At 37.5% G+C, this 27,962-nt stretch overlaps 1 protein-coding gene across 1 annotated transcript; it reads left to right on the top strand.

Annotated features, from left to right (window-relative positions):
* Nucleotides 1-27,962, top strand: LOC109242744 (vinorine synthase-like). Its single transcript, XM_019409593.1, has 3 exons — nt 1-231; nt 22,512-22,584; nt 26,465-27,962. The coding sequence occupies exons 1-3, from the start codon at nt 1-3 to the stop codon at nt 27,802-27,804; spliced, it is 1,644 nt and encodes a 547-aa protein (XP_019265138.1). The 3' UTR covers nt 27,805-27,962.

Below are 27,962 nucleotides of genomic sequence, written 5' to 3'. Positions count from 1 at the left end.
ATGTGGTTTGAGGCCTCGAGAAGGTCTGTGTTATGTATTGGAACTGGTTGGTGTGATTTGGACGGGGTCCCGGGGCCTCGGGTTGGTTTCGGGTCATTTCCCCATGATTTGCTGCTGCTGGTTGCTGGTTCTGGTTTTGTCCTTCGCGAACGCGAAAGGAGTCCCGCGTTCGCAAAGACGAAGTTTGGGGCTGCTAAAATTTGGTCTTTGCGAACGCGAGGCAGAAGCTGGGTAAGCCTTCGCGAACGCGACACAGGGGTCGCGAACGCGAAGAAGGAAGAGGACTAGGGGACCTGGAGCCATTTAGCCTTCACGAACGCGGAGCTCCAACCGCGAACGCGAAGCAGTAGGGCCTGAAGCCTTTGCGAACGCGAGGTCTCTATCGCGAACATGAAGAAGGAGGAGACTGTGCTGGGCAGAATGTTTTAAAAGCGGGATTTAGCCCATTTCTCTCATTTCTCTGTTGGTTTTGGCGATTTTGGAGAGGCTTTAAGGGGAGATTTTCATTATCTATGCCAAGGTAAGTGATTCCCATCTATTGCAAGTTAAATACTTGGATTAAACATAGATTTTAACGTGGAAATTCATGGAAATTTGGAGTTTTGGTAGAAAACCTAGAAATTTGTATTTTTGTATTTTGACCACGAAATTGGACATGGAATTTGGAATAAATTATATATTTGAGTTTGTGAAGCTATGTTAAATGTTTATCTTTGAATTTTTTTGGAATACGGGCACGTGTTCCCGAGGGCGATTTTTATCGACTTTTCGAGCGGAGTTGAAAATTATTGTAAATTGGATTATAATGAGTATTAGAGTATATATTTATGGATTTGCACATTTATTGACTAGTTTTGGAGCGTTAGGCATCAGTTTGAGTTGTTGTAAAGACTTGGGAGCCGGTTATAGAATTCCGGAAGCGAGGTAAGTCTCTTTTCTAACCTTGTAAGAGGGAATTAACCCCATAGGTGAATTGATTTAATATGTGATTCTATTTGTGGGGGCTACGTACGCACGAGGTGACGAGAGTCCGTACGAAGCTACTAATTGTACTTATGTCCGGGTAGTTTAGGACCCAAATCATGTTATACTTGTGATGTTTGCATCCTACTTGTTAATTTAACCGCTTAAATATATTGGAACTTGATAAAGGAATTGTAAAAGGTTAACCCTCATCTACCTGAGTTTTGGATGGGTCATTTGACCGTTAATGAGAATTGATATTTCTTTGAACATTAACCCTTAATGAATCTTGAATTGGTTGTTTTAATGTATTTTCTCTTCCTGTGGAGCGGGCCGAACGCCTCAGTAGCTGATAGATGCATCTATGCTTCGTGTCGTTCGATCCTCGACAGTTCACAGTTTAAATATTTTATGTTGGATCGGGCCGTACGACCTCGGCATGATTTGCGCATGATAAATCTTTGGAACTAATATAATTGATATTGCTTCATTGACTTGAGATATAATTGTTAAATATCGACAGTAAAATTTGAAATTTTCTATTAATAAAAAAATTATTTACTTACTTCTTGTTATTGAGTTTTCAGCTGTTATTACAACCCATGCTTAATTATAATATCGGTATTTGCTTGTTAGCCCATAATAAGTGTCGGAGTCGACCCCTCGTCAGTACTTCTTCGAGGTTAGACTAGATACTTACTGGGTACGCGTTGATTTACGTACTCATACTACACTTGCTGCACATTTACATATATGTCTAGTGGCCTTGTGGGTGCAGAGGCACGGTTATTTGCGGGGACTTAGGTGAGCTGCATTCCTTGTTACGAGCCTGCAGCACATAGAGTCTCCATCAGAGTTATTTACACTCTCCTGTCCAATTGTATTCCAGACAGATGTTGTATTTTACTATATTACCTAGTTAATGCTCATGCACTTGTGACACTGAGTTTTGGGGGTGCTTACAGGCTATTCATTAATGTAGTTGCGAAAGTATTTTTTATTCACATTTTAAATCCCATTTTTTACTAAGTGATTAAAGAAAATTATGATTTCAAATAATAATATGAGTAACTAAGATAATCATTTATTGTTGGCTTGCCTGACAATGGTGCTAGGTGCATTCACGATCTTTAATGGATTTTGGATCGTGACAATATTCATTTAAGTTGTTTAGCAAAGTAAATCCATTTAGATTACAATTTTTTTTACTTTACACATGATGTCATTATTTTTTATGTATTCATTATTTTTAAAATATTTATTTTTCTTACCTGCCATTAATTGACGTATTCAAACTTGTCCCAAAAGGTAAAAGATGTACTATAAACATGTTTGTTATGATGTAAGTAAGAGCTAGGAGAAAAATGGTTTCATGGACTTACGGAAACTTTGTCACACTCATGTGTTGAAAAAAAGTCTTATATTAATGATAGCTAAACTTTTTCTTTGATGTAAATGTGTCACGACCCGGATTTCCCCATCCTTAAGGATCGTGATGGCGCCTACTCTTAGAAGCTAGGCAAGCCACAAATCATAAACTCCTACCTACTTTATTTTAAATCCTTTTATCAATCATAACAACAAGCGTTAAATATTTAAATGACAGCGGAATATGAAATTGAAGCGGAAGACAAAAGTTAAATAAGCTGAATAACAATGCGGAATTCAACATGTGCCTCTACCCAAGAACTGGTGTCACAACATCCACGGACTACTAAGAGTTACTACATACAACCGTTTGAAAGATAGTAACATTTTCTGTCTTGAATACAAGAGATAACAGAACATAAATAAAGATAGAGGAGACACCGGGCCTGCGGACGCCTGCAAGGCTACCTCGGTGTCTCGGAGGACTGAAGCCTGGCTCCTGAGTTACTACTGCTGTCCGGTACCTAGATCTGTGCAAAAGAGCACAGAGTGTAGTATCAGCACAACCGAACCCATGTGGTAAGTGCCTAGCCTAACCTCGGCGAAGTAGTGACGAGGCTAGACAGGACTACCACATAAACCTGTACAGTTACATATATATATCTACAACGGGAAAATAACAAGAACAAACATTTTTAAATGGGAGGGAAACATGCTTCGGGGATAGCAGATAATACAGAATTTCAAGAAAATATTAAAGAACATCAATAATTTAACTCTAACACGGATAAGGGAAATAAAAGCAGATTTCACTGTCAGTACATATCTCGTTGCAAGCGTGCAACCCGATCCCATTTTATTGAATCTCGTGGTAGGCGTACCACCCGTTCCCATTTTATTAAGTCAACAGTTCTTCCAAATGAAATTTACTCCAACAAAAGCAATAATTTATACGAATTCATAAGACAACAAGTACACAATAATTATGACTCACTGAGAAAAATAAGTAATGACAAGTAGCAATTAAATTATGGACTTTAACGAGCAAATAGGCAATTTAATATTTAGTATTCTAAATGTCAAGTAGCAATTAAGTGCACGGCATCACCCTTCGTGCTTTTACTCTCGTCCTCACCAAGCAATAATATAATAAAATGTGCACGGCATCACCCTTCATGCTTTTACTCTCTTTCCTCACATATAATCAATAAAATTGGCACGGAATGGTACATCGTGAGGCACGGCATCACCCTTCGCGCTTTACTCTCTTTCCTCACAATAATCAAACAATGCACGGCATCACCCTTCGTGCTTTACACTCTTTCCTCACTATAGAGAAACAATGCATGGCATCACCCTTCGTGCTTTAGCACTCTTCCTCACCCAAACAACAATCACAAACAAGGGGCAAGGGAATAAACAAAATAATAACGGAGATCCCGGCAAGGGAACACAATTAAACAATTAAATCCCGGCAAGGGTACAACATCAATAATCTTAACGTCCCGGCAAGGGTACAACATCAATAATCTTAACGTCCCGGCAAGGGTACAACATCAATAATCTTAACGTCCCGGCAAGGGAGAATAATCAATAAACAACAATATCCGGGCAAGGGAACAATTTAAATAATCTTTCTCTTCCTTTCACTTTCATTTCATATCTCACTTTACCATTTGAGCCAATGCTCCAAAGGGTCCCACCATTTCATATACGTTCACAATTGTAATATAACTTGAGCCAATGCTCCTCGTTGTTAATAGGTTACAATTCCTCTAACAAGCTTTTCACAACAATTAGGAATCATCACCAAGGCAAGAGAAATACAACGAAATCAAGATATTCACAATTTAAAGACTCACGGTCATGCTAGACACCAACGTATAGATACTCGTCACCATGCCTATACGTCGTACTCAACAAGAAGCAATTAGCAAATAAGACTCAACTTCTAGTCCCTCAAGCTAGGGTTAGACCAAACACTTACCTCGATGCCTTGAACACAACTCAAGTCTCAATTATAGCTTTACCCCTTGATTCCGCCACCAATTCGCTCGTATCTAATCACAAATTACTTAATTACAATAATAAACACTAAATGAATCAATTTGAATGCATAAAAATAAATTTTCCAAAGTTTTTCCCAAAAATTCCAAAATCGCCCCCGGGCCCACGTGGTCAAAACCCGAGGTTCGAACGAAAACCCGGCTACCCATTCCCCCACGAACCCAAATATATAATTTGTTTTGAAATCGGACCTCAAATTGATGTCCAAATCCCCAATTTTAGAAAAAACCTAGGTTCTACCCAAAACCCCCAATTTCTCCCATGAAAATCTTTGATTTCAAGTTTAAAACATGTTAAATGATGTTAATGATTGAAAGAAATGAGTAAAAATCAACTTACAAATGATTTGGAAGAAGGTTGGTTCTTGAAAAATCGCCCAAAGGAGTTGTGTTTTGAAAATGGGGTGAAAAATGTCTTAAAATCGACTAAGTATGAAAAATGCAGGTTGCAGATGTGGGAAATGCGAACTGGGGTTCGCAATTGCGAACCCCGTCCTGTTATGGGAATTGCGAAGATTGGTTCGCATTTGCGAACACTGGACAACAATGAAGGCATCGCATTTGCGACAATGTTGTCGCATTTGCGAAATGCCTGCCTTCGCATTTGCGAGCCACTATGTCGCATTTGCGACTGGCTCAACATCGCATTTGCGAACCATGTGGTCGAATTTGCGACCCAACTACAGGATCTCCTATCTCGCATTTGCGATCATAGGCTCGCATTTGCGAGATCTTCTTCGCAAATGCGAAGATACCAGAACTGAAATGCCAGATTTTCACAAAGGTTCAAAATGCACTCACGACCTATCCAAAAATCACCCGAGCCCTCGGGGCTCCAAACGAAACATACACACAACCTCAAAAATATCCTACGGACTTATTCGTGCGATCAAATCGCTAATATAACATCATAAACATCAAATTAAGCCTCAAAATCCATGGTTTCTTCCAAATTTCATAAAACATCAAACTTTCCATTTTAAGTCTGAAACACGTCAAACGACGTCCGTTTTCAACCAAACTTTACAGGAAGTGCTTAAACCATATATAAGACCTGTACCGGGTGCCAGAACCAAAATACGGGCCCGATACCATCACGTTCTAATCAATTTTCATTTCCAATTTCCTTAAATATTTTTAGAAAACAATTTTACTCAAAAATTCATTTCTCGGGCTTGGGACCTCGGAATTCGATTCCGGGCATACGCCCAAGTCCCATATTTTCCTACGGACCCTCTGGGACCGTCAAATCACGGGTCCGGGTCCGTTTACCCAAAATGTTGACCGAAGTCAAATTTATTCATTTTAATATCAAAACTTAGCATTTTTCACACAAATTTCACATTTAAGCTTTCCGGCTACGCGCCCGGACTGCGCACGCAAAATGAGGCGACTATAAATGAGGTTTTCAAGGCCTCGGAAGCACAGAATGGGTAAGAAAAGAGGTGATGACCCTTTGGGTCGTCACATTCTCCACCTCTAAAATAACCGTTCGTCCTCGAACAGACAAAAGAAAGAATTACCTGAGTCGGGGAAAAGATGAGGATAACGGCTCCGCATATCAGACTCGGACTCCCAGGTCGATGCCTCAGGGGGCTGACCTCTCCACTAAACACGAACAGAAGGAAAACTCTTGGATCTCAACTGACGAACCTGCCGGTCTAGAATAGCTACCGGCACTTCCTCATAAGACAAGTCCTTGTCCAACTGGATAGTGCTGAAATCTAACACATGGGCTGGACCTCCGTGATACCTCTGAAGCATGGACACATGAAACACTGGATGCACAGCTGATAAGCTCGGTGGCAATGCAAGTTTATAAGCCACCTCTCCCACTCGATCAAGAATCTCAAACGGACCAATGAACCTAGGGCCAAGCTTGCCCCTTCTTCCCAAATCTCATCACGCCCCTCATAGGAGACACTCGGAGCAATACCCGCTCACTAACCATAAAAGCCACATCTCGAACCTTGCGATCTGCATAACTCTTTTGCCTGGACTGAGCTGAACGAAACCTATCCTGAATAATCCTGACCTTGTCCAAGGCCTCCTGAACCAGATCCGTGCCCAACAACCGAGCCTCTCCCAGCTCAAACCATCCAACCGGAGATCGACACCGCCTACCATATAAAGCCTCATAAGGAGCCATCTGGATATTCAACTGGTAGTTGTTGTTGTAGGCAAACTCCGCTAAAGGCAAAGACTGATCCCACAAACCTCCAAAGTCAATGACACAAGCTCGGAGCATGTCCTCCAAAATCAGAATAGCCGCTCGGACTACCCGTCCGTCTGGGGATGAAATGTTGTGCTCCACCCAACTCGCGTGTCCGACTCTCGCTGAACTGCTCTCCAAAAGCGCGAGGTAAACTGCGTACCCCCGGTCCGAAATGATAGATACGGGCACACCATGAAGACGAACAATCTCCCAGATGAAGATCTCAGCTAACCTCTCGGATGAATAGGAGACTGTCACAGGAACGAAATGCACTGACTTCCTACTCAAAGCATCGGCCACCACATTGGCCTTTCTCGGATGATTTAAAATGGTGATATCATAATCCTTCAACAACTCCTTCCACCTTCTCTGCCTCAAATTCGACCCCTTTTGCTTGAACAAATACTGAAGACTCTTGTGATCCGTGAACACCTCACATGCCACGCCACACAGATAATGCCTCCAAATCTTCAATGCGTGAACCATGGCTGCCAACTCCAAATTATGAACCGGATAGTTCTTCTCATGAATCTTCAACTGCCGCGAAGCATAGGCAATAGCCTTGCCATCCTGCATCAACACTGCACCAGGTCCAATACAAGATGCACCACAATAAACTGTATAAGGCCTGGAACCTGTGGGCAAAACCAACACCGGTGCCGTAGTCAGAGCTATCTTGAGCTTTTGAAAGCTCGCCTCACACTCGTCCGACCATATGAACTGGGCACCCTTCTGGGTCAACCTGGATACCATCTGCTGACACAACAAGACCCAGGAATGCAACTGAACTCAACCAGAACTCACACTTCGAAAACTTGGCGTACAACTGACTATCCCCCAAAGTCTGAGAAAACCACTCTAAGATGCTGCTCGTGCTCCTCTAGGCTGCGGGAATATGTCAAAATATCATCATGAAGACTATCACGAACGAATCCAAATAAGGTCTGAACACTCGGCTTATCAAATCCGTAAAAGCTGCTGGGGCATTTATCAACCCGAATGACATAACCAAGAACTCATAATGCCTGTACCGAGTGTGGAAAGCTGCCTTAGGGACATCGGATGCCCTAATCCTCAACTGATGGTAGCCAGACCGCAAGTCAATCTTTGAAAATACCTTGGCACCCTGAAGCTGATCAAACCAATCATCATTCCTCAGCAATGGATACTTATTCTTGATTTTAACCTTGTTCAATTGCCGGTAATCAATATACATTCTCATTGACCCATTCTCCTTTTTAACAAACAACACCGGCGCACCCCAAGGCGAAACACTAGGCCTAATGAAGCCCTTCTCAAGCAAATCTTGCAACTGTTCCTTTAACTCTTTCGACTCAGGCGGGGCCATACGATACGGCGGAATAGAAATGGGCTGAGTGCCCGGAACCAGATCAATGCAGAAGTCAATATCCCTGTCGGGTGGCATACCCGGTAGGTCTGAAGGGAAAACCTCAGGAAACTCACGAACTACGGGCACAGAATTTTATGCAAGGAACCTCAGCACTAGAATCACGAACATATGCCAAATAGGCCAAACACCCCTTCTCGACCATACGTCGAGCCTTCACATAACAGATAGCGCTGCGGGTAGAATAACGAGGAGTCCCTCTCCACTCTAAACGAGGCAAATTCGGTAAAGCTAAGGTCATAGTCTTGGCATGACGGTCCATGGTAGCATGGTAAGGTGATAACCAGTCCATCCCCAATATAATATCGAAGTCAACCATGTCTAAAAGCAACAAATCTACACGAGTCTCAAGACCTCCAATCACCACAATACAAGAATGATGGACTCGATCGACCATAATAGAATCACCCACCGGTGTAGACACATAAACAGGAACACTCAATGAATCACTAGGCATGACCAAATACGACGCAAAATACAACTGAAGCTTCTCTACACAAACCAGAACAATACCTGCACCTCCACCTCTAATACCTTTACCTCCACCTCTAATACCTCTACCTCCACCTCTAATACCTCTACCACCACCTCTAATACCTCTACCTCCACCTCTAGCTAACTGAGCGGGCTGGACGAGTCCTCAATGAACCTCTTCGCTCTCTCTCACGGTGGGAAGTATGATAAGAGCATGACGAGCCAAGTCGATGAATCTGGTCTCGTACTGAGTAACAGTCATAGAACCCTGCTGGGGACGCTCAAACTGCCTCCGATAGACCTCTCTCTGAGTGATGAGGAGAAACTTCTCCAGAAATAGCTGCGTGAACTATCCTCAAGTCAAAGCTGGTGACCTAACTAGTATAGCCAATCAATATTCTCTCCAACAGATCTTGGCGGATCCAGACAAGCGAAAAGTAGCAAAATCGACCCCATTGGTCTCCACAATCCCCATGTTCCTGAGAACCTCATGACAACTGTCTGGATAATCCTGGGGATCCTCAGTAGATGTCCCGCTGAATGTAGTGGTGAAGAGCCTGATGAAACTTGTCCAACCTCCACAAAGCCTCCGAAGACGTAGCCGATCTATCACTGGTCTGTGCTGCTGCTCAGCTGAAGAAGCGGTACATGACCTCGCCATTCGCGAAGGGACCAGAGTAGAGGTTTCAATTTAGCATTTGAGAAACAAGACCGCACGACAGGAAAGAACAAGTTGAAGTTTTCCTAACTCTATAGCCTCTAAGGGATAAATACAGACGTCTCCGTACCGATCCCTCAGACTCTACAGAGCTTGTCCGTGAATGGAGAGACCTGTGTAACCTAGAGCTCCGATACCAACTTGTCACGACCCGGATTTCCCCACCCTCGGGGGTCGTGATGGCGCCTACTCGTAGAAGTTAGGCAAGCCACAAATCATAAGCTCCTACCTACTTTATTTTAAATCCTTTTATCAATCATAACAACAAGCGTTAAATATTTAAATGACAGCGGAATATGAAATTGAAGCGGAAGACTTAAGTTAAATAAGCTGAACAATAATGCGGAATTCAACATGTGCCTCTGCCCAAGAACTGGTGTCACAACATCCACGGACTACTAAGAATTACTACATACAACTGTTTGAAAGAGAGTAACATTTTCTGTCTCGAATACAAGAGATAACAGAACATAAATAAAGATAGAGGAGACACCGGGCCTGCAGACGCCTGTAAGACTACCTCGGTGTCTCAGAGGACTGAAGGCTGGCTCCCGAGCTACTACTGCTGCCCGGTACCTGGATCTGTGCAAAAGAGCACAGAGTGTAGTATCAGCACAACCGACCCCATGTGCTGGTAAGTGCCTAGCCTAACCTCGGCGAAGTAGTGACGAGGCTAGACAGGACAACCACATAAACCTGTACAGTTATATATATATCTACAACGGGAAAATAACAAGAACAAACATTTTTAAATGGGAGGGAAACATGCTTCGGGGATAGCAGATAATACAAAATTTCAAGAAAATAATAAAGAACATCAATAATTTAACACTAACACGGATAAGGGAAATAAAAGCAGATTTCACTGTCAATACATATCTCGTTGCAGGCGTGCAACCCGATCCCATTTCATTGAATCTCGTGGTAGGCGTACCACCCGCTCCCATTTCATTAAGTCAACAGTTCTTCCAAATGAATTTTACTCGAACAAACGCAACAATTTATACGAATTCATAAGACAACAAGTACATAATAATTATGACTCACTGAGGAAAACAAGTAATGACAAGTAGCAATTAAATAATGGACTTCAAGGAGCAAATAGGCAATTTAATATTTAGTATGCTAAATGTCAAGTAGCAATTAAGTCACATAAACATGAAGCAATTACAGCATAAATTCAAGGCATAACGTTGTGCAAGGATACCTCGAGCCAATAATAACAAGTAACACAATAAGAAAATGCCAACATAAAGAATCACAGTAATAGTGGAATAAGACAATTAATGCACTTGAACCGATAACAACACGAAAATCAGTAAATAGAAGTAAAGGACAACATAACTCAATTATCAGCAAAAATCAGGAAAATCAAAGACAAGTGCACGGCATCACCTTTCGTGCTTTTACTCTCGTCCTCACCAAGCAATAATATAATAAAATGTGCACGGCATCACCCTTCGTGCTTTTACTCTCTTTCCTCACATATAATCAATAAAATTGGCACGGAATGGTACATCGTGAGGCACGGCATCACCCTTCGCGCTTTACTCTCTTTCCTCACAATGATCAAACAATGCACGGCATCACCCTTCGTGCTTTACACTCTTTCCTCACTATAGAGAAACAATGCATGGCATCACCCTTCGTGCTTTAGCACTCTTCCTCACCCAAACAACAATCACAAACAAGGGGCAAGGGAATAAACAAAATAATAATGGAGATCCCGGCAAGGGAACACAATTAAACAATTAAATCCCGGCAAGGGTACAACATCAATAATCTTAACGTCCCGGCAAGGGTACAACATCAATAATCTTAACGTCCCGGCAAGGGAGAATAATCAATAAACAACAATATCTCGGCAAGGGAACAATTTAAATAATCTTTCTCTTCCTTTCACTTTCATTTCATATCTCACTTTACCACTTGAGCCAATGCTCCAAAGGGTCCAACCATTTCATATACGTTCACAATTGTAATATAACTTGAGCCAATGCTCCTCGTTGTTCATACGTTACAATTCCTCTAACAAGCTTTTCACAACAAATAGGAATCATCACCAAGGCAAGAGAAATACAACGAAATCAAGATATTCACAATTTAAAGACTCACGGTCATGCTAGATACCAACGTATAGATACTCGTCACCATGCCTATACGTCGTACTCAACAAGAAGCAATTAGCAAATAAGACTCAACTTCTAGTCCCTCAAGCTAGGGTTAGACCAAACACTTACCTCGATGTCTTGAACACAACTCAAGTCTCAATTATAGCTTTACCCCTTGATTTCGCCACCAATTCGCTCGTATCTAATCACAAATTACTTAATTACATTAATAAACACTAAATGAATCAATTTGAATGCATAAAAATGAATTTTCCAAAGTTTTTCCCAAAAATTCCAAAATTGCCCCCGGGCCCACGTGGTCAAAACTCGAGGTTCGAACCAAAACCCGGCTACCCATTCCCCCACGAACCCAAATATATGATTTATTTTGAAATCGGACCTCAAATTGAGGTCCAAATCCCCAATTTTAGAAAAAACCTAGGTTCTACCCAAAACCTCCAATTTCTCCCATGAAAATCTTTGATTTCAAGTTTAAAACATGTTAAATGATGTTACTGATTGAAAGAAACGAGTAAAAATCAACTTAAAAATAATTTGGAAGAAGGTTGGTTCTTGAAAAATCGCCCAAAGGAGTTGTATTTTGAAAATGGGGTGAAAAATGTCTTAAAATCGACTAAGTATGAAAAATGCAGGTTGCAGATGTGGGAAATGCGACCTGTTATGGGAATTGCGAAGATTGGTTCGCATTTGCGAACACTGGACAACAATGAAGGCATCGCATTTGCGACAATGTTGTCGTATTTGCGAAATGCTTGCCTTCGCATTTGCGAGCCACTATGTCGCATTTGCGACTGGCTCAACATTGCATTTGCGAACCATGTGGTCGCATTTGCGAACCAACTACAGGATCTCCTATCTCGCATTTGCGATCATAGGCTCGCATTTGCGAGCTTGCATTTGCGAGATCTTCTTCGCAAATGCGAAGATACCAGAACTGAAATGCCAGATTTTCACAAAGGTTCAAAATGCACTCACGGCCTATCCAAAAATTCACCCGAGCCCTCGGGGCTCCAAACCAAACATACACACAACCTCAAAAAAACATCCTACGGACTTATTCGTGCGATCAAATCGCTAATATAACATCATAAACATCAAATTAAGCCTCAAAATCCATGATTTCTTCTAAATTTCATAAAACATCAAACTTTCCATTTTAAGTCTGAAACACGTCAAACGACGTCCGTTTTCAACCAAACTTTACAGGAAGTGCTTAGACCATATATACCTGTACCGGGCGCCGGAACCAAAATACGGGCCCGATACCATCACGTTCTTATCAATTTTCATTTCCAATTTCCTTAAATATTTTCAGAAAACAATTTTACTCAAATTTATTTCTCGGGCTTGGGACCTCGGAATTCGATTCCGGGCATATGGCCAAGTCCCATATTTTCCTACGGACCCTCCGGGACCGTCAAATCACGGGTCCGGGTCCGTTTACCCAAAATGTTGACCGAAATCAAATTTATTCATTTTAATATCAAAACTTAGCATTTTTCACACAAATTTCACATTTAAGCTTTCCGGCTACGCGCCCGGACTGCGCACGCAAAACGAGGCGACTATAAATGAGATTTTCAAGGCCTCGAAAGTACAGAATAGGTAAGAAAACAGGTGATGACCCTTTGGGTCGTCACAAAATGCGACTATGTATTGAATAAAATCATAAAGAGATTAATTAGGTACTTTACGAATTAGAAAAGTCGTAAAAGTATCACCAAATTAATAGAGTGTCAGCGAATAAGTTTAAGAAGTTCTCATAATGTATCCCTGTCAAACATTGTAACTTATAGTAGGGTTGGGCATAAAATCAAAAAGACTGAAAATTCGGTCCGGACCGAATTAATTCAGTATTCCGGTATCGATTCTTCGGTTATTCGGTAGTAATTTGATATGAGTTTTTTGGTATTTCGGTATTTCGGTACGGTCTTCGGTATTGAGCTTTCGATACTTCGGTATACCGAAATACCAAAATATTTTAAGTTAGTCTTTCACCACTTCCCAGCCGAAGTTCCCAATTTTCCATTTCGCCAGCCCAAATCCAACTTGTTACCCATAGGCCTTAGCCAATAAGATTAATCCCAAGTCCAACCCAATTAAGGACCCTGGTTTCACCGTTTCAATCCATCTTGTAATCTTAATCTTTAGGCTTGACAATTATACAACGGAAAAGGGTACAAAATGCCCCTTAATTATTGAAAAAGGTTTAAAAATACCCTTCATTCATCTATTGGACTAAAAATACCCTTCCATCCACTTTTTTTGTTCACTTATGTCCTTTGACCGTTAGGTTAATGCTAAATTCAAAATAGTTATTATTCTTTTTGTAAAACTTAAAAAAAATATTTGCAAAATATTTTCGTTTTTTAAACTAATGCACCAATAGTACACACTAATTTAGTAAAGTTTTTTTTTTTTTCCAGTTTTTAGAAAAAACAATTCAGTTTTTACAATTTTTTTTCCAGTTTTTTAAAGATTTTTTTGTAAAATATTTTATTAAAAACATTTTCAGTATTACAAAAATATTTTATTAAAAATATTTTTTTTCTATTTTTACAATTGTTTTTCAATTTTTACAAAAAAAATGCTTTAAAAAAATGAAAAAAAATATATATTTTTGTAAAAATTGAATTGTTTTTGTAAAAACAGAAGAAAAAAAAAAGAAGACTTTTCTAAATTAGTGGACTACTGGTGCATTAGTTTAAAAAATGAAAATATTTTGTAAAATATTTTTTTTAAGTTTTACAAAAAGAATAATAATTATTTTTAATTCAGCATTGACCTAACGTTCAAATGGCATAAGTGAACCAAAAAGGTAGATGGAGGGGTATTTTTATCCCAATAGATGGATGGAGGGTATTTTAAAACCTTTTTCAATAGTTTAGGGGCATTTTGAATCCTTTTCCGATTATACAAAGAGCAGGAGGTAGGTGTAGGTGTGTACTGCGCCGACATAATATGCAACAAAACAAATGACTAGAGAGGTTTAAATTTTGAAATATTTTTATGTATTCTTGTTAAGGAAGAATTTTTTTTAAGAGTTGAAACACTATAACATTGAAAATGTGTACTATTAATTAAATACATGATTAAATAATTATTTATACAAGAATATACATTATAAATACCAGATACATGCATATATGTATTTTCAGTTTACTTTACTCCACCAAGTAAACCAAAAATCATCTAACTTATCAAATCCAAGAAGCTTCTATGATGCTTCATTTCACCCGCGCACTACAAAATAGGGCTGATAAGCATTAATTAATGATTAACACATATGACAGTAAAATATTTATACATAGCACATTTATTTAATTCTCAGCAAGAATCGAGCTGTTTAAGAAGGCAGTCCTAGTATTTAATATCTTTCCCTATTGTGTCTCTCCATTCCATAACATGTTTTATTTTTTCGTTAGAAACCAATCTATTCCATAACATGTATTATGTTTTTGTTAGAAACCAATCCATTCCATAACAGATTTTTTCCTTTCCATACATGGACCTTTTTATATAATGTAATATAGCAAATTATACATCTTTATATTCTGATGAAATAAAATACATATATTTTATGAAAAAATTATAATGTATTTCTGTGGTATATATACATTATAAATCATATATTTTTTAGGAAAATTCATGTATATATGCATATGCTGTTTATATACGTCTTTATATACGAATATATATCATCAATCCATTCCATAGCAAATTTTTTCCTTTTTATTCAACTTAATCCTAGAAAAATTATATATATGTATGTTGTAATGAAATAAAATACATATATTTTGTGAATATAAATATAGTGTATGTTTGTGGTATATTATAAATCATATATTAATTTTTAGGAAAAATCATGTATATATGCATAACAATATGTTATTTATGCACTTATTTATATTTAAATAGATATTATTGATATACCATTTATATTTTGCACTAATATAACATGCATATTGTATCCGTATATAAATAGTACATGTGACATATTTATTTTCTTCTAATACATATTATATAAGGTATATGCTAGCAGTATAATAATATATTACGATGTATATATATATATAAGTTATATATGTGGTATAAATACATATAAAATATATGTATATGACATATTGATGGAATATTTACATTTTAAATTATCACAATATAATATACTTGAAATATATTAAAAGTATATTTTGAGTTAAAATAAAATTGAACACAAAAAAGTTTAAAACTCAAAAAAGAAAAAATATTGAAATTCTCATTGTGCAGAGGGAATTATTTTTGAGATATTCTTCTTTCAGAATCATTGATATATTTGGGCAAGTGTTATTTATGGAAGTGAATAAAGAAATTATGGAAGAGTGAGAAAAAGAAATGTAGTAAAAAGTATATTGATGTAGAGAGATCCCTTAGTTAATGGAGTTATCAATGTGAAAGTGCTAAAAAAGTTAAAAAAAATGTACTATTTTTGAAATAAACAAAGCCTACTATCATTTATGAGAATAGTTTTTTAAAAGGGACCAAGCATATAAAAATCTCTTGATTATTTAAAAGCAAGTTACGCATCATTTTCATCTATTCTAGGTGAGTACCAGGAGCTTGGCTACGCTAGTCAACCAAATCAAGATGTATAAGCAAAATATTCACCATTTGAAGGTTTACTTCTTTGTCAATAGTGATACCGAAACTGAATTGAAACCATACCGAACCAAACAAGAAAATACCGAACCGTACCGAACTACTTTGATACAGTATTTGGTATACACAATCGGTATATCGAATACCGATATACTAAACCGTAATTTTTAAATACCGTACCGAAATACCGAACGCTCACCCCTAACTTATAGTATGCATTTGGACAATATTTACTTGAAATTGCAAAATAATATTTAAAAGTTCGGTTAAGTTGGACCTATAGTATTTCAACTTCAACTTGAAATATTATTTGTAGAATAATATATGTGTTAATTTTTGGCCCGTTATTTATACTTCGAAGATTGAAATAGAATTTTATATTAAAAATTTGAAAAGTATTTCTCATTAAGTGAAGTTTATGTCCAAATAGAATTTGAAAAAAAAATTGGATCTAACTTGATAACCGAATTTAAACTAATTGCCACTTTAAATTTTATCCGATTAATATTAGAAATGACTCACAAATACCCTTCATCAACCTTTTGGTCAAAAATTACCCTTAATGTTTTCTTTTGAGTTCAAACGTACCCCTAAAACTAAAGGAACCAACCTGAGTAAAATTTGGATCTTTAAAATAGCCGCATGGCATTTTCTAAGTTTGCCACGTGTATAACTTAGTATTTATTTAAAATCCACTTATTATGAAATAATACCCAGCTAGAATGGGATTCTGACCCAGTAACCCATTTAACCTCAAAATTGTATTTATGTTCTTGACACCTCGTGCGTTGCCATTTGAAAAGCTAAAGGTAACTGAAGAAAAAAAATGGAGTTGTAGAACTCTCGTGGTCCTATGTTTTGTTTAGTTAAATGGGTTACAAGGTTAGGACCCATTCGAGCCGGGTATTATTTAATAAATAAGTAAATTTTAAATTAATACTAAGTTATACGTGTGGCAAGCTTAGAAAATGCCACGTGGCTATTTTTAATGTTTTAGGGGTATGTTTGAACCCAAGGCAAAACGTTAGGGCTAATCTTAGACCATAAGGTTAATGGAGGATATTTATGAGCCATTTCTAACGTTAGGGGTATTTCTGGCCGTTTTTCGTACAATGTAACTGTAATGACCCGGCCGGTCATTTTTAGAATTTACGCCCCGATCCCCTATTAACTGCTTTTCCCGTATTATTTCTGCTATTTTGAATTGCCGGGATGTTCGGTTTTGAGTTTCGGAGAGTTTTGGGACACTTAGTCCCTAAATGAGAGCTTAAGTGTTGAAAATTTGACCGTAGTCGGAACAGTGTGAAGACGGCCTCGGAATGGGATTCCGATGGTTCCGTTAGCTCCGTTGGTGATTTCGGGCTTAGGGGCGTGATCGGATTGTGTTTTGGAGGTCCGTAGCTAATTTAGGCTTGAAATGCCGAAAGATCAAATTTTGAAGTTTTCGGTTCGATAGTGAGATGTTGATCCGAGGGTTGGAATGGAATTCCGGAAGTTGGAGTAGCTCCGTAGTGTTGAATGTGACGTGTGTGCAAAATTTTAGGTCATTCGGACGAGGTTTGATAGACTTTTTGATCGAAAGCGTATTTTGAGAATTTTGGAGTTCTTAGGCTTGAATCCATGGTTAATTCGAGGTTTCGATGTTGTTTTAGGTGTTTTAAGGATTGGTAGAAGTTTGGGCAGTGATATTAGACTTGTTCGTGCATTTGGTTGAGGTCCCGAGGGTCTCGGGATGATTTCGGATGGTTGACGAAAGAATTTGGAGTTTGGAGTTGCAGCTAAAGCTACAGCTGCTGTCATAACCGCATCTGCGACCACCGCAGATGTGGAAACTAGCCGTAGAAACGGCAGATGAGGAAGGGGCCAGGAACCGCAGAAGTGGGCTAAGTATCGCACCTGCGTGACCGCAGATACGGATTCTGGGTCGCATGTGCGGCGGGGAGGTTTTAAGTGAGAACCGCAGAAGTGGTTCCCCAACCGCAGAAGCAGTATCGCGGATGCGATTTTTGGATCGCAGATGCGGGATTGCTGGGCAGAACATATAAATAGTTGCCTTTGCGATTTTGAGCTATTCTTTCACCATTTTCATCCGAGAAGTGAGCTTTTGGGGAGATTTTTGAGAGGGGATTCAAGAGAACTTAGAGGAGGTAAGATTCTTGGAACCTAAACTCGTTATTATAGTGATTTTTATCATCCTAAGCATGAAAAATTAAGGAAAATCAGTGGTAATTTATGGGTTAGGGCTTGGCTAATTAGAGGCCTCGAGTGATGATTTGAGGGACCAATTGAGGTCCGATTTTGGTACTTTTGGTATGAATGAACTTGTGAGAGTGTGAGGATTCTGGAAATGTAAATTTTACCCGATTCCGAGATGTGGGTCCGAGGGGCGTTTTGGTCATTTCACCTAATTTCGCGCATTAGCTTAGAATTTATTTGTAGAATTAGCTACTTGAAGTATTATTTACATTATGCAATTGAATTGAATAGATTTGGGCCATTTGGAGTCGAATACTCGTGGAAAGAATGTGGTTTCGGGTTGATTATTGAGTCAGTTCGAGGTAAGTGGCTTGTCTAACCTTGTGTGGGGGACATTCCCCTTAGGATTGATATTGTGATAATTGAAATGCCTTGTACGTGAGGTGACGAGTGTGTACTTGTGCTAATTGTTGAAAATCCTGTTTTTCATTAAAGCCTTGGAATTTGAGCCTACTGCTAGCCTAGAGAAGCATGTCTAATTGAATAAATTGCTCTATTTGCTTTAACTGTCTTAATTGTATTATGTGAAGCATGCTAGGTTAGAATTGTTTGTTTTACTTTGGTATGAAGTTGAGCTTAATTGAGTATTCCTTTTGCTGTTATTGTGCGTTTTACTTTGGGACTACGGGAAGACATTCCGGGAGATCCCCTGTACGTATTTATGATTGAGCTGAGGTGCGGGATACCGGGAGATCCCTGGCACGTATATTGAGGATGCCAAGAGATCCTCAGGATACCAAGAGATCCCTAGCATATATTGAGGATACCAAGAGATCCTCGGGATACCAAGAGATCCCTGGTATAGATATTGAGGATACTAAGAGATCCTCGGGATACCGAGAGATCCCCGGTTATTATCCTTGCGATTGCTTTTGCCTCTGTGTCAGTTGTAGTTATCTTTATATCCTGTGATACTTTTGCTGCTGCTCTTATTTATACTGTTCTGTTCTACACTGTCGAACTTTTTATCTTATTTAACCTCAGTAGGGCCCTGACCTTCCGCGTCTCTACCCGACCGAGGTTAGGCTTGGCACTTACTGAGTACCGCTATGGTGTACTCATGCCCTTCCTGCGCATGTTTTTCATGTGCAGATCCAGGTACCTCTACTCAGACTTACCATCCTTGAGGCGAGGCGATCTTTCGGAGATTTCGAGGTATATCTGCCGCGTCCGCAGACCGAAGAGTCTCTCTCCATTCTCTTGTGTAGTTACAGTCCTTCTGTATTTACTTTGTTTTAGACATTCTGGAGTTAGAGCACTATGTAGTATTCTTAGCTTGTGATTCATGGGTTTCCGGGTTTTGGGAGAGTTGTACTGGTTTGAGAGTAATATTGTGTATGTCGAGCGGCACTTTTACACGCTATTTCATTACACTATTTCTGTCTTACTTGTTTTCCTCCGCAAATTAGTTTATTTTCCGCATTTTAGGCTTACCTAGTCGTAGGGACTAGGTGCCGTCACTATGGTTCACGGAGGGCGAACCGGTGTCGTGACAGTAACACAAATTATTAGGCTCGTGCTAGCACAGGCCAACGGCATCTAGTATGGTTAATAACTAGGTTGTTTTAACATTTTTGGTACTAATCTACGGCTTGAAAAGAAGGTGTGGACCACGTACCTACAACTGTAGGCTGTAGCTTTGAACATTAAATATTAGTTTGCAATTTTTGATTTTTTTGGCCAACTTTTGTGCAATTAATAATTTCTGCTATCTTCACTGCTAGGAGAGTCAATGGTCTTAATTAGTTTGATTGTATTTGCTAGTTTACTTGGTTAGTTGCTATATGTAAACTTGACATTTTACATTTTGTACATGAAACTTATACTTAGTTCAAGATAAATTAAAAACAATATATTCACGGACAAAAATAATATTTTGATTGAAGACTTAATATATGAATTTGCAATAATAGGCGTAAAACAAAGAAAAAGAAGAACATTTTTGAAATTTATAATTAGAAAAACAAATGATATTCCTCCATTTGTTTTGCCGCCTACATGCTAATTCAGAGTAAATACTATTATGCTATTGTCAGTACAACTTAAGCTCTATGGATAGTCGGCTGTAAAGTCTGTTACATAATTAGGCGACTTATTAGGTATAATTACAGGTAATCTCTTGATAAACATTAACAGATAATTTAAAAATAGTATACTCCGACTTATAATATGCTAGCGCACATTAAAAGAATCCTGACACTATCATAATATATAACTTAAATCGGTACAAAATACCTCCCCTATCTTCTAAGGCGTGTGATAGATCATAGTTTAGTTTGAGCTACACTAGGTATGCCTAACATATTAACGGTTGATGTTTAGCGAGGTTTTGATTATACAACTCTGTGAATTAGTAGAGTACCAATATTTATTTTTAAACTCACATTAAATATTATAAACGGAAAAGGGTTCAAAATGCCCCTAAGCTATTGGAAAAGGTTTAAAAATACTCTCCATCCACCTATTGGGCTAAAAATATCCCTCCATCCACCTTTTTGGTTCACTTATGTCCTTTGACAATATTAAGGAGAGTTTGTAGGGATATTGTGACGACCCAAAACCCACTAAGGGTTGTGATGGCGCCGGACACCACTGTCAGGCAAGCCAACACCATTTAACTAGAAATTTCTCGTTCCAAATATTTCTGAAATCACTTTTTTTATACACTTAAATAATAAATAATAAGTTCCGCTGAATGAATACTAATATCTTTAATAATTTCAAAATACTGAATAATCCCATAGACATCCCAGAACCCGGTGTCACAAGTGCATGAGCTATCAAATAGGACAGAAAGTAAATATGGAAATCTGAAAGAGACTCTGCCTGATGCGGGTCGTCTCGATAAATGCAGCTCACCTAAGTCTCCGTACCAACCATGCCGCTATGCCACTAAGCCGCTAGCCACCCATGAACCTGTGCAACAAAAATGCACAGCAAGTGTAGTATGAGTACGAAAACAACGTGTACTCATAAGTATCCCGCCTAAACTCGAAGAGTAGAGACGAGAGGTCGACTTCGACACTTACTAGTGGTCCAATAATGATACACAATTAATATAATAAAATCCAGGATTTTTATAGGGCAAGGTCGTAACTCAACAGAATGAAACAAGTAATCAATTTCTTTATTCACAGGGAAATTTCCAAATTTCGTTTTCATCAACTATACATTTATTCTCAAGTCAGGGAGTGACATTATCAACTTCAATGAATTTTAAGGCAAGCAATACAAGCATGCGCAACTCATGCCGAGGTCGTACAACCCTAAACCAATAATATTTAAACTGTGCACTGCTAGAGGGTCGAATGGCGCGAACAATAGATGCATCTATTACCCCGCTCGCGAATCATAAATGCGATGCGGTCAAATTTAAATAAATACTCCAAACAGTCAATCAAGAAACCATAGGGGAATAAATCATCCAATAAAAGGAAAACTCTCCTTTTTAAAAGTCAAGAAACCAATGTCTAATTTTTATAAATTCTTTTATACATTTCAATGTATTTTAAGCATTTCAATTTGACAACAAGATTTCAGATATTACAAGTAAAATATGCTTTTGGGTTCTAGACTACCGGACTTAAGCATAATAGTAGCTATGCACGGACTCTCGTCACCTCGTGCGTACGTAGCCCCCACAAATAGGAGCACATACCAATTCAACTTACCTATAGGGACAATTCCCTCTTACAAGGTTAGAAAGGAGACTCACCTCGCTCCGAAGTTCCATAACTGGCATTCCACGCCCTTCCGAAGACTTAAATTGATGCACAACGCTCCAAAACTAGCCAATAATTATGAAAATCCATTAATATATGTTCAATTACTCATAATAATCCAATTTATAACAATTCCTAACCCCCGATCGAAAAGTTGACAAAATTGCCCTCGGGCCCACGTGTCCGGATTCCGAATTTTTCGAAGAAAAAGTTTACCCATGACCTCACGAACTCAAATATATAATTTACTCTCAATTTCATGCCCAAAATCGTGGTCAAAAGCAAAGAATACGAATTTTCTAGGTTTTCCCTCAAACCCCAAGTTCCCACTAATTTCCATGCTCAAATCCATATACAATAATGTATTTAACTCAAAACTAACATAAACCACTTACCTCATGCTTGGTGGTGAAAATGGCACCTCAAAGTTGCTCCAAAATCGGCTCCAATAGAAGAAATAGGGTTGAAATGAACCCCACCCCCGATTTAAAAGAACTCTCTGCCTCCAGCATTTCCGCACCTGCGGTCACTTGACCGCTTCTACGATTCCACAGGTGCGGTTCCAATACCGCTTTTGCGGTCCTCCTCCTAGCCTTAGCTTCCGCATCTGCGCTTCTCCTTCCACAGGTGCGGTCACACATCTGCGACAAATCGACTGCATCTGCGGTCCCAGCCTGGCCGCCCCATTTACGCTTCTGCGACCCAAGGGCCGCTTCTGTGGCTCCGCACCTGCGGCCCAAGCCTCGCAGGTGCGGTTACACCAGAAGGCAGCTGATCACTTCTTCTTAAAATTCTAAAATTGATCCGTTAACCACCCGAATCCACCCAGGGCCCCCGGGACCCTGTCCGTTCACACTAACCAGTCCCAAAATACATTACGGACTTGCTCGAGGCCTCAAATCATATCGAACAACGCTAAAATCATGAATCGACCTCCAATCCAAGCTTAATGAACTTTAGAATTCAAAACTTCTACATTCGATGCCGAAACCTATCACATCACGTCCGGTTGACCTCAAATTTTTGCACACAAGTCATATTCGACATTACGGACCTACTCCAACTTCCAAAATCGGAATCTGACCCCGATATCAAAAAGTCCACTCCCGGTCAAACTTCTCAAAAACCTTCAAATTTCTATCTTTAGCCAAATGACTCCAAAATGACCCACGGACCTCCGAATTCATTGCCGATCGCGCTCCCAACACCAGAATCACCATACAGAGCTATTCCCAGACTCGGAATCCCAAACGGACATTGATACACTGAAATGCACTTCATCCCAAACTTATAAAATTCCCCCAAAAATGCTAACTCCCACAATAGGTGCCGAAACGCTCCCGGGTCTTCCGATACCCGATCCGGACATACGCCCAAGTCTGAAATCATCATACGAACCTGCTGGAACCTTCAAATCCCTATTCCGAGGTCGTTTACTCAAAAATCCAATCTTACTCAATTCTTTCAACTTAAAGCTTCCGAAATGAGAATTCTCTCTCCAAATCAACTCCGAACTTCCCGGAATTCAATTCCGACCAATCGTACAAGTCATAATACATGAAGTGAAGCTACTTAGGGCTTCAAACCGCTGAACGATGCATTAGAGCTCAAAACGACTGGTCGGGTCGTTACAGATATTGTCAAATAATTAAGAAGATTTTGTAGGAATATGGTCAAATAAGAAAAAATAGATTAAGAACTATATATGCAATCCCATTTACTAAATTAAATCTTTTATTATTCAATTCTATTTTGAATCTTATATGGCAATTTTAAATTCAATGTTATTATAGATCTTTAATTATTTCAATTACGTTTAGGCTCCTTCATTACAGTGAATATTATCAATTAAAAGGGGGGTCAAGATATATTTTGACTCTTATATGACAGAAGTTTGATTTACCTTGAATACAATATCTTGCAAGTATGTATCTTTTTTAAATTGGTATTTGATTAACCATATATATATCTATTAGAATTTATCCAACGTTAAATATAAATAATTTTATTTTTTAGATTAAATGATAACATTATGTTGATTGTGAGGAGGAATCACGATTAAAGAAATTATTTTTATCGGCAACAAACCAAGCGGCTATGTGATTTTATTTATTCAAATGAGTTAAACTTAAATCGATCATATATATAAATAAAGATAAGTAGAAACTTGACTACCACCACCACCACCACCACCACCACCACCACCAATAATAATAATAATAATAATAATAATAATAATAATAATAATAATAATAATAATAATAATAATAATAATAATAATAATAATAATAATCGCATATCTTCTGTCTATTTATTTGTTACACCAAATTAATTCAAATCATATCCAAGATTTTAAATTGAAAAATAAAATAAATTAAATTTTATCCAATCTTTTGAATAAGCAAAGAAAACTCCAAGGACGAAAAAAACTTTGAAGTTTTGGTGAAATATAAAGTATGAGCATATGCACTTCTATTTTTAATCTATTATTATATTAAACACCAAATAAAATGATTATATAAAAGTTTTATAGTAGGAAATATAATATAAAAAAGAAAAATAAAGAGAGTAAGTTTTATACTTTGAATTAAATTTAAAATAGAATGCTATATTAAATAAATAATACTAAAAATATTAGTGACAAATTTAGACAATAACCCGAGAAGTAGAATAAAAGAATAAAACCAAATAAAAAGTTTTTTATAAGAAAAAAACTAAATTCATCTATAATATATTATAATGGGAGTAGCGGACACGATATGGATAATTTTAAGTTATGGTAATGCTATAACATGGACAAACAATCAAAAAAAAAGAAGGAAAAAAGTTATGTAAATAAATAATTTCAATATTGAGATATATAGAAGAATAAGACTTATTTGATTTTTTAGAAGAGAAAGTTTCTCAAATTATAACGAGAGAATTCATACTGTATGGATAAGATACACGTATTCGAAAATATTATGATAGATAAAACTAAAATAGGAAATATAGACATTTGACATAAATTTCAAAAAATAAATAAAAATATAAAGATATATTATAAATGTTTATGTAGTTAATTTCAATAGAAACTAAAAGTCATTGGACATGCAGTTTGATTCTCTTGCTCAATTAACATTCAATTTTTAGAATCGAAATGTGTGGTGGATGTAGTGTGGATTCGAACAATTTTAAAGTTATTTTCAAAAAAAGAGAATGGTCAGGCAAGTAATTTGATTCGATCAATAATAAAGTAACTCTAATGATGTTGGAAGGAAGTTAAAATATTATGAATGTACATAAGAACAAGAGAAATTTATACCAAGCTACACATCAATGTATTTTCTGGGAATAATATTTTAAAGTATGAAGCTACTTAGACATCAGCTGAGTTAAATTCAATTGTGTTACTTTACTGTTGATTGTCAATAAATCATCATATATGTTTATATTAGTTTGTCTTTTCAACATCAAAACACTAAGGGGTCATTTGGTAGGAGGTATTAGAAAAAATAATGCAAGCATTAGCTTTGTGTATTACTAATCCTTTATTTGGTACTATATTTTTTTTAACATATGTATAACTAATACAAGTATTAATTATATATCCTATTTGATATTATCCTATGTATAAATAATGCATAGCAAACCATGATATTAACAAGGCAAGGATTTTATACTTGCATAAATATGGTTAAAGACATAATTGCCCCTCCAAATACTTTGCATATATATTTTGTATTATATTGTGATATTTTAATTATTTTTTTCTTGAGCATTCTACTATAATCAAAATAATATTATATTTAATACTACATTTGATTTTGAATTCATTCAAAGTATAAACTGAATTGTTTTTATTTGTTAAAAATCTACCCATTTTTGTAATAATTGGTATGTTGTATTATATGTCATAGCAATTAAATTTTCTTCTCTTTTAATTCCAATATTTCAGTTAGTTTTCTATTTTAATTTGGCTCTCATGTAAAAGAAGTTGGCTTTAGAGAGAGTAAAGAATGTGGAGGGTATTAAAATTGTTGTAATAAAAATAGTGTACAAAGTTAAAGAATGTGAAGGTATTTTTGTAAACAATTAATTTTTGTAAAAAAAATTTATGCAATGATTTAGTACACCAAACCAAACAATGAATAAAAAATAATGTAAGCATTACTAATACACCATATTCAGTACTATTCTTATACTTCCTATCAAACGAACCCTAAAGGTAATAAATTGTGTGACTTAGGTTGGTAGAAGTTGATGTTGTTGTGAGAGGCAATTATGTTGGGATAACAATGGAATATATATTTTTATAATTTAAATTAAGATATTAATAAATATTTTTTTAGTTATTACTCCATGTAATATTACTCCATAGATGTGAGGTTATAAAATTTGAGTTTCTACCAATAGTTATTCATTTATGTATATAAAAATTTATGGGATTACAATAGTATCCGCACATCGTGCGGGTACTAATACTAGTTATATATAAAGGTGCAGCCAAAGGCCTAAACCAACCGAGGATCAAACAAATTAAGGATGGAGCTAATTTCCGAAGAATTTATCAAACCTGTTTCTCCCACTCCCAATCACCTCAAATCTTATGAATATTCTATTCTTGATCAGTTTGCTCCATCAAATTACATCCCTATACTTCTATACTATCCTCCTCCTCCTCCATCACTTCACAAAGATAACCAAAAACCAAATAATACTATGATCAACTCATCAAGATTAAAAAACTTAAAGAAATCCCTGTCTGAAATTCTTGCTCATTATTACTTTTTGGCAGGAAGACTTCGAAACGACACTGCTTCTGTGGATTGCAACGATGAAGGTGTGCCATTTCTCGAAGCATTTGTGCAGAATCAACGCTTGGAAGACATTCTCAACGATCCTTGTATTGAAAACGAACTTAGGAAATCTTTGCTTCCACTCGACATGGAGTCATTTTCATCGACCCTTTTACTTTTTGTTCAAGTTACCTTCTTGGAATGTGGTGGAATGGTTGTTGGAATTTCAGCTACACACAAAGTTTTGGATACTTCTTCCTTTATTACCTTCTTAACTGACTGGGCATCTTTGGCACGTCAAGACGATCCCAATTTTGTACTATCTCCACTTAATCCCATTGCGAAACTCTTACCACCAAGTAATGCATTGCCACCCTCACCTAGCACTAAAGCCGCGCTTTCAAGAGAGGCTTGTGTTACGAACATTTATGTTTTTAACCCTTCTAGAATAGCACTTCTCAAGACGAAGGCAACTAGTGACAACATACCTAAACCTTCCCGTGTCGATGTAGTGACAAGTATCATGTGGAAGTGTTTGACTGCGCACTCCAAAAGGCGGTCTACCTTAGCCCATATGATAAACATGAGGAAACGAGTTGATCCTCCAATGCATGCTCATTATATTGGAAACTTTGTTGGGCTCGTTGAAGCATCTAAGGATGAGACTGAAAAAGATATAGCTAACATGGTGGCTTTGATAAGAAAAGGGTTAGTCAAGTTTGATAATGACCATGGGAAAAGATTGAAAGGGGATGAGGCCGTAGGAACTATCCTAGAGCACATAAGGGATAAATTAAGCTTGAATAGTAGAAAAGATTATGTGGATTTCTACCATTTCAGTAGCTGGTGTGGTTACTCATTTTATGATGTGGATTTTGGATGGGGGAAGCCAATTATGTTTAATACAATTGAAGGAAAATTCAAGAACATGATAATGTTAATAGATACAAAGGATAGAGGAGTGGAAGCTCGTGTTACTTTAAGTGAACAAGATATGAAAATGTTTGAGAAAAACACAGAGCTGCTAACTTATGCAACTCTCAAGGCTAGTTTCCCTATCAAAGAATGACGCAATATTAAACAAGTTGAGAATAAAGTTCTTGTTTTGTATTAGTAAGAGAAAATCTTCAATCGTTCTTAAGGGATAGCTCCTCCCAAATTGTTCTAGATAAGTTAAAGTTTGAGTGCTTTTAATTTCTTGAATGAAATGTGAAATTTTCTGATTTC

The sequence above is a fragment of the Nicotiana attenuata genome, unplaced genomic scaffold (genome assembly GCF_001879085.1).
Source record: "Nicotiana attenuata strain UT unplaced genomic scaffold, NIATTr2, whole genome shotgun sequence".
In the NCBI taxonomy this organism is placed as follows: Eukaryota; Viridiplantae; Streptophyta; class Magnoliopsida; order Solanales; family Solanaceae; genus Nicotiana; species Nicotiana attenuata.
This window is presented reverse-complemented; position numbering and strand designations above follow the sequence as displayed.